At 52.1% G+C, this 14,141-nt stretch overlaps 1 protein-coding gene across 1 annotated transcript in view; it reads left to right on the top strand.

The window, feature by feature from the left end:
* Window positions 1-14,141, top strand: part of Hspg2 (heparan sulfate proteoglycan 2) — a 102,355-nt gene that overhangs the window by 54,936 nt on the left and 33,278 nt on the right. Inside the window, 12 exon segments of the mRNA XM_013348417.2 lie at window positions 160-284; window positions 509-649; window positions 932-1,123; window positions 7,223-7,315; window positions 7,585-7,665; window positions 7,788-8,018; window positions 9,942-10,055; window positions 11,410-11,537; window positions 11,640-11,726; window positions 13,075-13,133; window positions 13,307-13,471; window positions 13,568-13,678. Coding sequence (XP_013203871.1) covers window positions 160-284; window positions 509-649; window positions 932-1,123; window positions 7,223-7,315; window positions 7,585-7,665; window positions 7,788-8,018; window positions 9,942-10,055; window positions 11,410-11,537; window positions 11,640-11,726; window positions 13,075-13,133; window positions 13,307-13,471; window positions 13,568-13,678 — 1,527 coding nt within the window.

Genomic DNA, 14,141 nt, shown 5'->3' with positions numbered 1-14,141 from the left:
GGCTTTACCTTTTTGATTCTTGGCTTCTCCACTCCATCTGTCATGTGGGGTCGGGAAGAGATACTGCCCACATCCCCAGAAGCAGGTAGAGGTCCCCTTGGTGTTGAGTGACAGGCTTAGAGAGGGGCAGAGATCAGGGTATTTGGTGTCTGGTTTGAGGATGCCATCTGTGGCTTCTTTACACTTCAGGAGATGGTCAGGTCCCAGAGGGACTAGGCTGTGGCTGTGACCCCCATGGCAGTGTCAGCAACCAGTGTGATGCCGCTGGTCAGTGCCAATGCAAGGTGAGTTCAAAGTCCGGCCTTCTATGAGGTCTAGCTCAGTCCACCCCTGGGGCTGAATAGAAGTCAGATGGTACCTGAGGGGATCCTCAGGCCTGGTCATGGGATGGGTAGGCAGAGCTGCTCACAACTGCTAGAAATGGTTGGGAAGGCTGGCTTCAGAGGCTTCTGGGGTCCAGCAGACACCCCTGAGTCCCTTCCCACATCTTTTTTCCCATCTTTTCCAGGCCCAAGTGGAAGGTCTTACCTGCAGCCACTGCCGGCCCCACCACTTCTACCTGAGTGCCAGCAACCCAGAAGGCTGCCTGCCCTGCTTCTGCATGGGTGTCACCCAGCAGTGTACCAGCTCCTCTTACTCACGCCACCAGGTAAGAGCTGAGTGCCAGCTTCCCAAGGATACCCATTTCTGGGCCTCCATTACTGCTCGCCTCGGCACTGAACCCAGTGACCTGACTCCTGTCCCAAGACCTTCTGGGTCTCTGTTACTGCCCATCCCGGCACTGAGCACACCCCTTCATTAGCCCCGATGTCTGCCCCTTCCATCATGTCTCCCTCAGTCCTGGTTTCAGTGAGCCCCATGTCCTGCCCTGTCCATCCTGATACGTCTGAGCCCTCACCTAGCTGACCCCTGTCTTTTCTCCCGCTGTCAGATCTCCACCCACTTTGCTCCTGGGAACTTCCAAGGCTTTGCCCTGGTGAACCCGCAGCGCAACAGCCAGCTGACAGGAGGCTTCACCGTGGAATCGGTGCCTGGTGGGCCCCAGCTCTCTTTTGGCAACTTTGCCCACCTTGGCCAGGAGTCCTTCTACTGGCAACTTCCAGATACATACCAGGGAGACAAGGTAAGATCTAAGTGGGGCCTGCAGCCCCTCCCGAGTGCCAGCTCTAAGCCAGGTCCATGCTGAACATGGAGTCAGCATGGGGTCATGGCTGCCATGTCATGTAGCATGTGGCCTTTCGGGTCCAGCAGACCTCACTTTGCATCTCAGCTGCGCTGTTCATAGCTGGACACCTGACCCGACCTCCTCAGCACAGGGTGACTGGGAGCATTTTCCCTGACACACACTGAGCGCTCAGCTTACCGGTGACAATTGCGCTTTCAGGACAGGCCACAACACGTGCATGGTGACAGTTTCAGTGTGGACCCCCCATGGCTCATCTGTGCTGGGGGTTGTCGCAGGCAGAGTGCTGGGTGCCTGCATGGTGATTCTCGGGTCATTTCTATCGAGCTCTGACTAAACACTCATGCAGGCATCTTAAGTTACAACTGCGTGAACCAGGCAACCTTGCGGCCATTTCCTAGCAGAGAGAAGTAAAGTTAGAGAAAAGTCAAGAATGTGACCTAAGTCCCACAGCTAGTGGGCAGTAGTGGCGGGATTTACACCCAGGTCAGACCTGCCCTTAAAAAGCTGAGCTAGGCAAGAGAGCCGTCCTTTTGATGTTGAAGCGAGATCTGCTAGGAAGGCAGCATCGTCAAGGATGGTCTTGTGAAGGGCACCGTCTAAGAGGTGAACTCCAGGGGGCTGGAGAGATGGCTTGTCGGTTAAGAGCACTGGCTGCTCTCCCAGAGGACCGGGTTCGATTCCCAGCACCCACACGGCAGCTCACAACCATCTGTAACTCCAGTTCCAGGGAATCCAACAACTTCACATAGGCATCCATGCAGGCAAAACACCAATGCACAAGAATAAAAGCAATAAATTAAAAGTGAACTCCAGAGCAGCCACGTGTGGTGCTCAGTCATGGCTTGTACCAGGACAAGTGGGACTTAGTGTATAAGTCTCCGGAGGGAAAGAGGCGCCGCCACCCCTCACCAACTTGGCTGCCTTCTGGTGCCTTCCTCCCCTTCGTTCCTTCTCTCTTGGCCTCCCTCAGACCTTTCTCTTTCTCCTCCTCTGGTGCCTCTTGCTGCCCCACAGAGGGAGGCTCACTTTGCACGGCTACGCCGGGCTCACCAGGTATGCTCTCTTTGAGTGGTAAGAAAGGGAGTTGCCACACAGAACGTGTCCGTGGCTGCCCTCAGCCCTGCATGGGAGATGTCCCTTACCCATGGATGCCCTGCCTGAGCCTGTACTGCTGCTAGGAGAATCTGGAGAGGCGTGTTCTTTGCTGTGCCTCACCAGCCATATGGTGTGTTTATAGTTGGTGTCACAATAGTTGGAGGTCTGCCGACAGGAAAACTAACTTATGTTAATCCATGTGCCTGTTTCTAGCTCCCCAGTTTCCCCATGTATTTGCCAGCATGTGCCCTTCTAGTAGCCTGGAGTGACCCTGTGTGCTGGCCTAGAGATAAGGCGTGCCTCCCTAACCAATCACTGTGGCTGTTTTTGCTGACACCATGTTTGGGGAAAGGGCTGTCCTTGGCTTCAGGTCTAAGCCCTATGAGGGCTGAGTTGGCCTGTGACTTCCACCCCATCAGAACCGCACATCCCTCTCAGAGGAACAGTGGCGGGCAGCAGTGACCACTGGAAGGATCCTTGGGGGCCCAGAGGGCAGGGGCCGGGCACAGCGGGCATCACAGGTAACCTAGGACAGGGCAGGCTGTGTCTGGGGACCAAGGAATCAGACCTTGAACCAAGGCCCAGGTTTTCCTGGGCCTCCTCCGCCCACCCTGCCTGTCCAGGCCAGCATGCTCCAGTTCTACATACACCCCAGAATGGATTTTATAATGGTGTGGGAAGCTGTCCCTCCTTCACACTCACATGGCGTCAGCCCTGACTGTACAGAACTTTCTGTCCTTGTGGGACACCCTGGGCAGGATTCCTCCCCAGCAGACCCAGCCTACTTCCAGCTACTCATTCCAGGATGCTCCGCCTGAGTCCTAGGCTAAAAAGGCAAAGGACACAAGGAAGGGGTGGCGGACATCAATGCAAGCCTATGGGTGGCCCACATTGGGGAACTGGATAGGGCTGGGGTAAGGCAGAGCCTCATGGTGTCTTTCTGTCCATCTGTCTTGTCACCTATCCTTCCTTTCCCCCAGGTGGATGAGGCTCAGAGGCGGGTGGATGCTGAGATCTGGCAGCTCCTTGCCAGTTTTGCGGCCCACCCCCAACCCCCTGCTGGTGGGCTGCACCCTCACCCCCAGTTAACCGCCGCTCTACGAGCAGGTCCCCCCTCCTCTTCCTCTTCCTCCTCTATCTCCACTTCTCTGTCTTCCTCCGCAGGCCCTCAGGTATGTACCAAGTTACTCACTGAAGGACCGGCCCACCATGCTTCCTAGACTCTGGTCATTTCCAAACTAGTCTGATATTTCCTGAGACTCTCTGAACTATAATTGACTTCAGATGTCACTTTAACTTCACCAGATACCAAGTCAGTTATAGCTGTGCTTATGTTTTGAGACAGAGTCTCACAATGGCCCTAGCCGAACCTCAAGCTCAGAATCCTTATCATAGCCTCTCAAGTGCTGGGATAATAACCATGTCTGCCTGTTTTTTTTTGTTTGTTTGTTTGTTTTATTTTTGGGTTTTTTTTGGGTTTTTTTTTTTTTGAGACTGGGTCTCCCTAAATGGAGCAGGTTGCAGGTTGGCCTTGAACTTGTGTCCTTCCTCCTGTCTCTGCCTCCCAAGTATTGAGATTAAAAGCATATACTACCATACCCAACTACTTTTTATCTTTTTGAGATAGTCCCCTGTAGCCTAGACTGACCACTTTATAGCCAAGGATAACCATGAACCCCTGATCTTACTACCTGTATCTCCTGAGTCCTGGGATAATGAATATGTACTAATATGCCATTTATCCCATGTTTGGGATGGAACCTAGGACTTTGTGCAACTTAGGTAAACACCAATTGAATTACATCCATAGGCCTCTGACTGAATGATTGTTTTTCTGGATACATTTTTCTTTTTTATTTCTTCCTTCCTTCCTTTTTTTTTTTTTTTTGATAGGCTCTCACATTCTAGGCGGTAGGTCATGCACACCTCTAATCCCAGCACTTGGGAGACAGAGACAGGAGGATCTCTGCCAGCCTGGTCTACAGAGCAATTTCCATGGACAGCCAGAGTCACACATAGAAACCCTATCTGAAAAAAAAAAAAGATCTGACTATATAGCTGTGACACTGTGGCTATGCAGAAACTTACTGTACAGACCAGACTATCCTCAGACTCACAGAGACCCGCCTTCTTCTGCCTCCAAATGCTACGATTAAACACATGTACCCACATTCAACCCCATCTACATCTTAAAATACATGTACAAAAGAGCCACTGAATTTTCAAGTGTTTACAGTGTGTCCCATGATCTTGGGGTCTACTGGAAGGACAGAGCATGTGTGAGGCAAAACAGACCAAGAGCAGCCGGAGGACCTGGACCCAGAGCAGGAAGCAGGTTGCCCAGAAAGCATGGTGGGCCTGCGCTGTAGAGTTCGGGTGGGTCCCGGGTCCCTGCTGGGGTGCCTGTGCCCCGTTCTTACCTTCTGTTCTTCTCCTCCAGTTCGCACTCTCCTATGAAGGCTTCTCTCTGCTTCCCGGAAGCCTCTATTACTGGCAGCTGCCCCGAGCCTTCCTAGGGAACAAGGTAACCAGGAAGTGGAAGGGTCGTAGGTAGTCAGAGGATCCTCAGCTATCAGAGGGTCGCTGTACCTAGTGTGCACTCATTAAGCACTTGCTGTATGCTGTATGGCCACTGTAGAGGCACGCTGGCCTCCCAGAACTCTTCACTGTTCTCATTTACACATCTTGCATCCTGGATGTCACTTTGTGTGTGTGTGTGTGTGTGTGTGTGTGTGTGTGTGTGTGTGTGTGTGCGCGCGCGCGCGCACGTGCACACATGCACCTGAGCCTATGGAGGCTAGAAGACAACTTCAGGTGTCATTCTTCAGAAAGTACCACCCACCTTGGTTTTTGGGCACGTCTCTCATTGCCCGGAAGCTCACCTAGTAGGCTGACTGGCCATGGAGTCCTAGGGATCAGCCTCTCTCTGTCTCACCAGTGTTAGAAGGTCCCCCAGCTTGCACAATAAGCACTTTGCCAACTGCGCCATCTCTCCAGCCCGGAATGTTGTTACTATTACCCTGGAACTAGCGTTCATGTTGATACTGCTTCCATCTTGCCTCTGTGTCCCCATGTGACAGAGAGAGCCACTACAGAGTGTGGGTACCAAGGGGTTGGGGCTTTGGCTCAGTGGTAGAACTCTTAAGGCCTAGGTCTGGCTTCCAGCAGCAGGGGAGGGGTCGTGGTATGAATAATACATGTAAACCGCATTCAGAGTCCTGGCTAGGCCAGTGAGGTCCAGGGGATGTGAGGCAAGGAGAGTCTACCAGAGTCTGGGTTGGTACCAGAAGTGGTAGAGAGATGTCGGCCTTCAAGTGTATTCTCTGCACTGAGATGAGTGTGTCACTGCATGTGTCCTGGGTCATGTAGTCCTCAGGGTGCCTCACAGTATTATTTTCGCTCCTACTTGCGGATGAGGAAAGTCGGGCTCAGACTGAGCGACTCGCCCACAGTTGTGCGACAGCAGAGCTGGAGTCTGAACCCTGGCTTTCACACTGTCACCCTTGTCTTGCATCCCTGTGTGGCACACGCCTTCCCCTTCCTAGAAAGCGGATCCCAGATGGGACTCTGAACTCACTGGCATCCAAAACAAACAGGAAACCAGTGGCTTTCTGTTGTAATCTGGTTACGCTGAGTTCCTTACCACACCCTGAGTTGGTAGAGAATGGCCCTGGGGCCTGTGTCACCCAGGGCCTGGAATGCCATCCATTGGTGTTCAATAAATGTCCACCCACTGAATGAACACACTTGAACCAGAGGGACACCCTGCGCTGGGTAGTTTTCAGACAGCTGCCCGGCTGATGAAGAGGAAGGAAAGTCCAGTGGGCAGAACCGGGACCTCAGCTGCCAAGATGAAAGCCCTTGGCAACAAACCTAAGCCTTCTAGTCCTGCCTACAAAGACACAAGTCCAGCTGACTTGCCCATGGTTAAAAACAAAAAACAAAACGAACAAATAAGCAAACAGAATGGCTCATACAACCATGGGGTCTGGGGACGCTGACCGTATCCAGGTATTCACTGGAGCTTTTTCTCAGCTGGTGTCATTTTGTAGCTTCTGGTCACATGGGAGATGAGAATTTTTCTGTGCCGAATGCATCGGTCCTTCCCCAGCCAGGGAGAGGAGCACACACCACGCCACGCCACGCCACGCCTCATCGTGTTCAGTCACATTAGCTCTGACCCTATCCCATCTGTCTTCCTGATCCAGAACTGTGTTGACTGGGCGGGCCTGGCTTGCTCCCCTCTGCAGTTGGGAGGGACCTGAGTGTAAAAGATTTGTTTTGTTGTTTTTAAGAAAACAAGGAGCTGGCTGGAGAGATAGCTCAGCAGTCAAGATTATGGACTGCTCTTTCAGAGGACCTGGGTTCAATTCCCAGCACCCACATGGTGGTTTATGACCCTCTATAGCTCCAATGCCAGGGGATCCCCAGTGCCAGGGATCCAAAGCTTCTTATGACTTCTATAGGCTCCTATACACTCAGGCTCATTCTCCTCACATACATATGAATAGGTACACACACACACACACACACAAAATAAATAACTTTAAAAGACACAGAGAGAAGGAACAAGGATGTAGTTTACAGAAAGAAGGAAGTGAGTCTAGGCGGACTCAAAGCCAGTAAGTAGTTCAAGAGATGAGGCCTCAGAGCCCGTGCAGCCCCAAGCCCTGGGCTAACACACTTCAGATCTTGGCAGTCACTGCTGTTACTCTTGTCATTCTGTGGGAACTGCCTACACATAGAAGGGACTTGCTGACTGTGAGTGCCAGGCAATGGAGAACGGAGAAGTCCTCCCGTGAGTGAGGCTAGGGAGGAACTGATAGAGTGGGCCTGCTGCCCAGTTCTCCGTGTTACAAGTTCTGGCCTTCTGAGGTTAGGGTGCAACACATGGGAGCCAGAGGCTCTGCCCCTCACCTGTGTGATCTTGTCTCCCCGTAGGTGGCGGCCTATGGTGGGAAGCTACGGTATACCCTCTCCTACACATCAGGGCCACAGGGCAGCCCGCTCTCGGACCCCGATATCCAGATCACGGTGAGCTTGTTAGAACCCACAGTCGTCAGACAGAAGATGGAAGCCATACTCCAACACCCAGCTAGCCCAATGTGGGCCCTTTGCCCCTGCCTGGTTGGCTTCTCCCTCAGACCTTAGGCTGGCTGCTAGGCATGGGAGCAGTGGGCAGGCAAATGGGATTGGGGGTATGGACAGGTAGGAGGCAAATGGTTGGAGAACCCAGAGGTGGTGGATACCCTTGCCTCTAATAACACTAAATGCCCTGCCTAATTTTTCTGATGTTTCTGCAGGGCAATAACATCATGCTGGTGGCCTCCCAGCCTGCACCACAGGGCCCAGAGAGAAAGAGCTATGAGATCATCTTCCGAGAGGTAGGTAGTGCTTGGCTTTGATTTCCTGTCCTCCCCTTGACAGAGTGTATGCAGGGCTACAAGTTCAGCAGACCAAGCCCAGAGCGTCCACTGACACTTGCTGTCTTCCCTTGCACACCCAGGAGTTCTGGCGGAGGCCAGATGGACAGCCTGCGACCCGTGAGCACTTGCTCATGGCCCTGGCGGATCTGGATGAACTTCTGATTCGGGCCACGTTCTCCTCAGTGCCACGGGCAGCCAGTATCAGCGCCGTGAGCCTAGAAGTGGCCCAGCCAGGACCCTCTGGTGGACCCCGAGCCCTTGAGGTGGAAGAATGCCGCTGCCCTCCAGGCTATGTTGGGTTGTCCTGCCAGGTGAGTGTGTGGCCGGCCTGGCTGCTTTTGCGATAGTGACATAGTATGCGCAAGGTGATTTGGTCAGTAACCATAGCAGTAGGCGGTGACTGCTCCCAGAGCCAGGTGACTTCTGCTCTTCCATTGCTGCCATCACTTCCTCAGTAGCCAAGTTGTTCCTTGCCCAAGGGCATACAGCCACCATGTAGAAAACTAACCTCAACCTAGATCTGTGTCCTAACCACTGGACAGCACTGCCTAAAGAATGGCACACTTTCAGATGGTGAGACCAAGAAAAGCACAGAAGGCCCAGAGCTGAGCAGGGACATGCATCAGATGCACAGCACGGAATGGGTGACAGGGACGTGCCTCAGATGCACAGCACGGAATGGGTGGCACTGCAGGCTTAAGGGAGGATGAGCTTGGAAGGAGGAGCACATGGAGACCGGGCCTGCAGCAGGGTCACTGTGCCCAACCTAGGACAGTGCCCTGAGGTGGGGACGTCATGCTGCTATAGGCATCTCATAATCAGAGCCAGACAAGGATGTGTCTGTCTGCTGTAGACAAAATGGATGGTGCAGAGGAAGAAATCAAGGCATGGTGTATTGTGTGGAGGGTCAGTAGGCCGGACAGAGGGCTGTCACTCTGAAGCTCCTGGGAGCCTCTACTAGATCTGGCCCAAGCTCTGAGCTCCTGGTAAACAGGAGTTTATCCTACACATGACAGTGACCCACTTAATATCGGATGAGATGACAGGACCCTTGCCAGCTGGGCAGCCGGGGATGCCAGGAATGGGTACAGCTGTAGCAAGTCTGTATCTCTGTACTTTAATGTTCCTGCGCCTTTTCTGGGGCCCCAGACTTCTCAAATCCCAGTGTAGAAGTTCATGCTCTTCAAAGATCCCAAGATGGCCTCATGTGAAGGAGAAGTTCTTGGGATGTGCCTGTGTACATTGTTGCAGCCCAGCCCCAAGAGCTCCACAAACTGACCCAGGAATGCAGAGAGGAGGCCCTTGGCAGCTTTCACAGAAAGGGTAGAGAGAGGACTGCCCTTCAGGCCTATGATCCTTCATCTCCATTTCTCACCAGCGTCCGTGATGCTGTGTGCTACCACTATCACCTCTATCACTATACTTACTGAATTTTGGTTTTGGTTTGGTTTGAAGTTTCAAGGCAGGAGCTCATGCAGCTCAGATTGGCATGCACTCACGCGCACATGCAAGTATGTGTGTGTGTGTGTACATATATGTAGATATCATATATATGAAATTTTATATATATATCAGAGGCTAGCCTTTAACATCAGTATCTTCCCATCAACCATCACTGGTGGTACACGCCTGTAATCCCAGCACTTTGGGAATGCAAACCCAGTGGTAAAGACTGGCAAGATGGCTTAGATGGTAAAGGCACCTCCAACAAAGTTTATTTCCCAGAACCCACATGGTGGAAGAAGAGAACTGACTCTTGCAAGTTGTCCTCTGACCTCCATATATGTGCTGTGGCACACACACACACACACACACACACACACACACACACACTAAATGTAAAAATATCTTCAAAGCCCCTTCTCCCATGGGCCTCTCCAGCTCACTTCCCCATTTAGCGGTGATGTTTTTCCATAGAGTCTTTTCCCATCAGGATTTTCAGGAACCAAGGTCTTGAAATGAGGCAGGTTCCCCATTCGGGATATACTACGTTTCACTAAGCTAACACTGCCTGGGCAGATCAAGCTCTGTCTCCTTCTAAAGCCGTGAACGTGAAGATGAGCGACAGGCTGGCTCTTAAGAGAGGTTGTGGATGGAGGCTAGCCTGGGGTGACCTCCCTTAGAGCCAGTGGAGCCTAGACACTGGACGATGCAGGAGGGACAGAAGGCTAGACCTGCTGGCTCTGGCTAGAACCCTGTGGGCAACGGAGACCAACTTTTCCTCTGTCCCCTAGGACTGCGCCCAAGGCTACACGCGCACTGGGAGCGGACTGTACCTTGGCCACTGTGAGTTGTGTGAATGCAATGGCCACTCCGACCTGTGTCACCCGGAGACTGGAGCCTGCTCGGTGAGAAGCAAGCAGGGCAAGGCCAGGGGTGGGCAGCAGGATGGGGAGGAGGATGTTCATAGAAGACAGCACCTGGCAGAATGGAGCAGGCGAAGATGGAACATCATTCTTCTTTATAAAGAAAGCTATGGCTCCTTATTGCTTGTCCCCAAGTGGCCAGTGTCTTTGTAGAAGAGCCAGATTTTGGGGGGTTTTTGTTTGTCTTTGGTGTTGGTGGTGCTGGGGAGCAAACCTTGGTAAATGCACCTTTTCATCCATTCTTTGGAGTGGTATGTGTATGTCCTCACAAGCACATGGTCAGGGCACAGATAGGTGACAGGGTCCCAGACTCAAAGTGAAGCAAGGAACACACTATGTTAATGCCACAAATGTGGCTATTTCTGGATGATACTGCATATTGTTTGAATTTTTATGTTTGTGGGTGTCTTGCCTTTATCTGTGTGCCATGTGCATGTCTGGTGCCCATGGAGTCCAGAAAAGGGCGTCAAATCTCTTTGTGCTGGAGTTAGAGATGGTTGTGAGACATTATGTGGGTTCTTTTTTTTTTTTTTTTTTTTTTTTTTTTTTTTTTTTTTTTTTTTTTTTTTTGGTTTTTCGAGACAGGGTTTCTCTGTGGCTTTGGAGCCTGTCCTGGAACTAGCTCTGTAGACCAGGCCGGTCTCGAACTCACAAAGATCCACCTGCCTCTGCCTCCCATGTGGGTTCTAGGAATTGAACCTGAGTCCTCTAAAAGAGGAGCCAGTGTTCTTAACCACTGAGCCATCTCTCCAGTTCCCCTCCATGTATTTATTACAGTGAAACTTGTATCTTCAAGGCTCTGCCCAGTTACATACCTTTGTTTTTCTTTAATTCCACAGGAATTAATAATAATTAGTAATCTCACACATACTCTTTTCATGAGACAGAGCTGACGTGCTAGGTAGCCAAGGATGACCTGCAACTCTTGATTTCCTCTCCCCACCCTCTCCCTGCCCCCTGCCGGGCTATTGGTGCATCCCAAGCCCAGGCCTAGATGGACTTTTTGGTTTATCAGCGTCCCTATGGATATTTTTTTCAGCACTGCTGAGCTGGTGGGCATCACTATAATTTAATTTTCCATGACTTTTTTTTTTTAAAATATGCATTGGTGTTTTGCCATGAGTATTGGTTCCCCTGAACTTGGAGTTACAGGCAGGTACGAGCTACCATATGGGTCCTCTGGAAGAGTAGTCAGTGTTCTTAACCACTGAGCCATCTCTCCGGCCCCCTGCACGACTCTCCTTTAAGACAAGTCTGTAGGATTGGTGTTTCTGGATGAGGGGGTTTTGGTGAGTTTTGCTTCATGGCTGGTGTCTGATACCCTTGTCCCCCACAGCGATGTCAGCACAACACTGCCGGAGAGTTCTGTGAGCTGTGCGCAACCGGCTACTACGGGGATGCTACGGCTGGGACACCTGAGGACTGCCAGCCATGTGCTTGCCCACTGACCAACCCAGAGAACATGTGCGTACCCTGCTCAGATCCAAGGATGAATTCCTGCTGAAGGATGGGGAAGGAAGACGGGGAGTGGGCTCTTGGGGCCTGATGTTTGTCTGCCTGCCCTAGGTTCTCCCGCACCTGTGAGAGCCTTGCGGCCGGAGGATACCGCTGCACTGCCTGCGAACCCGGCTACACCGGCCAGTACTGTGAACAGTAAGTTTTCAGAAGGAAGTGGGAAGAGAAGGGGTAAATGAGAGACTCCAAGGTGAGCATCCTGAAGGGTGTGGCTCAGAAAAGCCTCTACCAGGACCACGTCCCTCCCTGTCCCAAACAGTTCCCACACTCATCCTGCCCTTGGGACGGGGTGGGGCTTATGACCGTGCTTCAGGCATGCCTGTCCCACTCTGCCCTCACTCCAGATGGGATAAACTTCTTGAATTGTTTGGTTTTTGTTTTGTTTTGTTTTATTATTAATTCACAGGCCTCACAATGTAGCCCAGGCTGTACTGATGGCACAGGCCTATCCATGTAGCCCAGACTGTACTGAAGGCACAGGCCTCAGTATGTGGCCCAGGCCGAACTGCTCCTAGTACTGGGATTGCAGATATGTACCTGGCAACTTCTTGAATCCCTAGTGCTCAGGTCTTTATGTGATGTCCCTGTCTGCAGAACATTTTTGCCCCCAAACCCTCCCCTTTCTAACTAACCCCTCTTGACCTTCAAGATTCAGCTTCTTTCATTTATTGAACACTTTTTGTAGGAGGTGGGCAGGTTAAGACAGGGTCTCAGTATAAACCTAAGATGGCCTCCAGCTCCGTGTAATCCAGTCTGGTCTGAAACCTCAGCCTCCAAATTACAGGAGTGGTTGCCATGTAGGGCTCAACACACTTCTTTTGAGCCTCTACCGTGCTTTCCATGTGCTGAAGCTGCTAAGGATAAACCGACAAACAGAGCAGGTCTGTGTTGAAATAGAGGTCGCATCCCAAAATAGGAGGTGAATGGGAAGGGAAAAGCCAGCTACAAGAATACATTTCCAGATGTGATCAGTTCTCTGGAAGCTGTGTGCCTCCACCCTAGGGGATCCATAGCAGCGTAGGAACTGTGTTTGTAGTCTCTCCGACCTCAGGGCTACATCCGCACACCTCCCTGGATCCGAATGGCCCCTGGGCCCTTCCTCATTCTCACTTCTGCGGTTTCTATGCTGTATTCCTGGTTAGACCAGGGATCTTGCCATGTCTCCTCTTGTGTCTCCACACTGAGCGTGGTGTCTGGTGCATACTTGTTCCCTAATAAATGTTTGTTGAATGAATGCTTCCCTGGAGACAAGCAAGCTTACCCAGGCCACAAGCAACTTCTGTTTAAATTAAATTATAGCTCACCGAGGGGCTGTGTTGGAACCTCTCTGGTTCCCAGAGCCCCTCTCGAATCCGGAGCTTCCTCCACATACCATCGAGCTTCCTCCACATACCATGGGCAGTTGGCTGAAACTGGCTTCTCAAGTTCACTGTTAGACACTAGATCCCTTGGGGATTACAGCGCTGGTTCCTGTTCCTCCTAACAGGTGTGCCCCAGGCTACGTGGGTAACCCCAATGTGCAAGGAGGCCGGTGCCAGCCACTGAGTAAGTAGGACCATGACCCAGGGTGGTGGGAGAGAAAGCCACAGATCCTAGGGAGTCTGAGGGATAGAGTTCTGAGGTAAGGGACCTGCGGCTTTGGGAGACCAAAGTGTCAGGGATACTGCTTTATTCTGGGGCCTTCTTGGCTGAATGGCCTCCTTCCCCCACTCCATTAGCCAAAGACTCCCTGGAGGTTCAGGTCCATCCCTCTCGGAGCGTAGTTCCCCAAGGCGGCCCACACTCCCTGAGGTGCCAGGTCAACGGGAGTCCACCTCACTACTTCTACTGGTCCCGTGAAGATGGGCGGCCGTTACCCAGCAGTGCTCAGCAGCGCCATCAAGGTATTCACAGCCCTGCAGCCTCTTCTGTCCCAGGAGTCAGTCCTGTTCCCACTGGACATGTGGAGCTGGACCCTGACAAGCCTCTCCCCATACCAGGCTCTGAGCTCCACTTCCCTAGCGTGCAGCCCTCCGACGCCGGTGTCTACATCTGCACCTGCCGAAACCTACATCACACCAGCAACAGCAGGGCTGAGCTCCTGGTCACTGGTGAGTCCCCTCGTCCCTGCCCCTGCTAGCATCTGCCTAGAGAGGACAGTGGCCTCTGGACAAGGACAATAGCTGTGAAGATGGGGGAGGTGATGGAGTCACGCCTGTTTCAGAGGCAGAATCTGCAAGACTCACTATAATCCTTAAGGCTTGAGAGAAAAGCTAACACCTGGGGTCTGGGTACCATTTACTGAGATGAGGGAGGCTCAGCCTGGAAAGTGTCTTTATTTGGGTTCCCCAATACAGAGGCTGTGTAGAATTCCAACAAGGGAGGGGAGCAGAGAAAAAGTAACTGGCAGGGAGGACAAGGTCAAATGAATGGCAACCATAAGCAGCTTTTGCCAAGTAGTTTAATGTCGCTGAGGAAACTTGGAAAACCAGAGTTACCGTGGCCCATCTGGTCTGTGTGTGCCAGCTCATCTTGGTCATTGGCTGAGTCCTATTCAGGACAGGACCTAGGCTG

Source organism: Microtus ochrogaster, chromosome 10 (genome assembly GCF_000317375.1).
Source record: "Microtus ochrogaster isolate Prairie Vole_2 chromosome 10, MicOch1.0, whole genome shotgun sequence".
Lineage (NCBI taxonomy): Eukaryota > Metazoa > Chordata > Mammalia > Rodentia > Cricetidae > Microtus > Microtus ochrogaster.
This window is presented reverse-complemented; position numbering and strand designations above follow the sequence as displayed.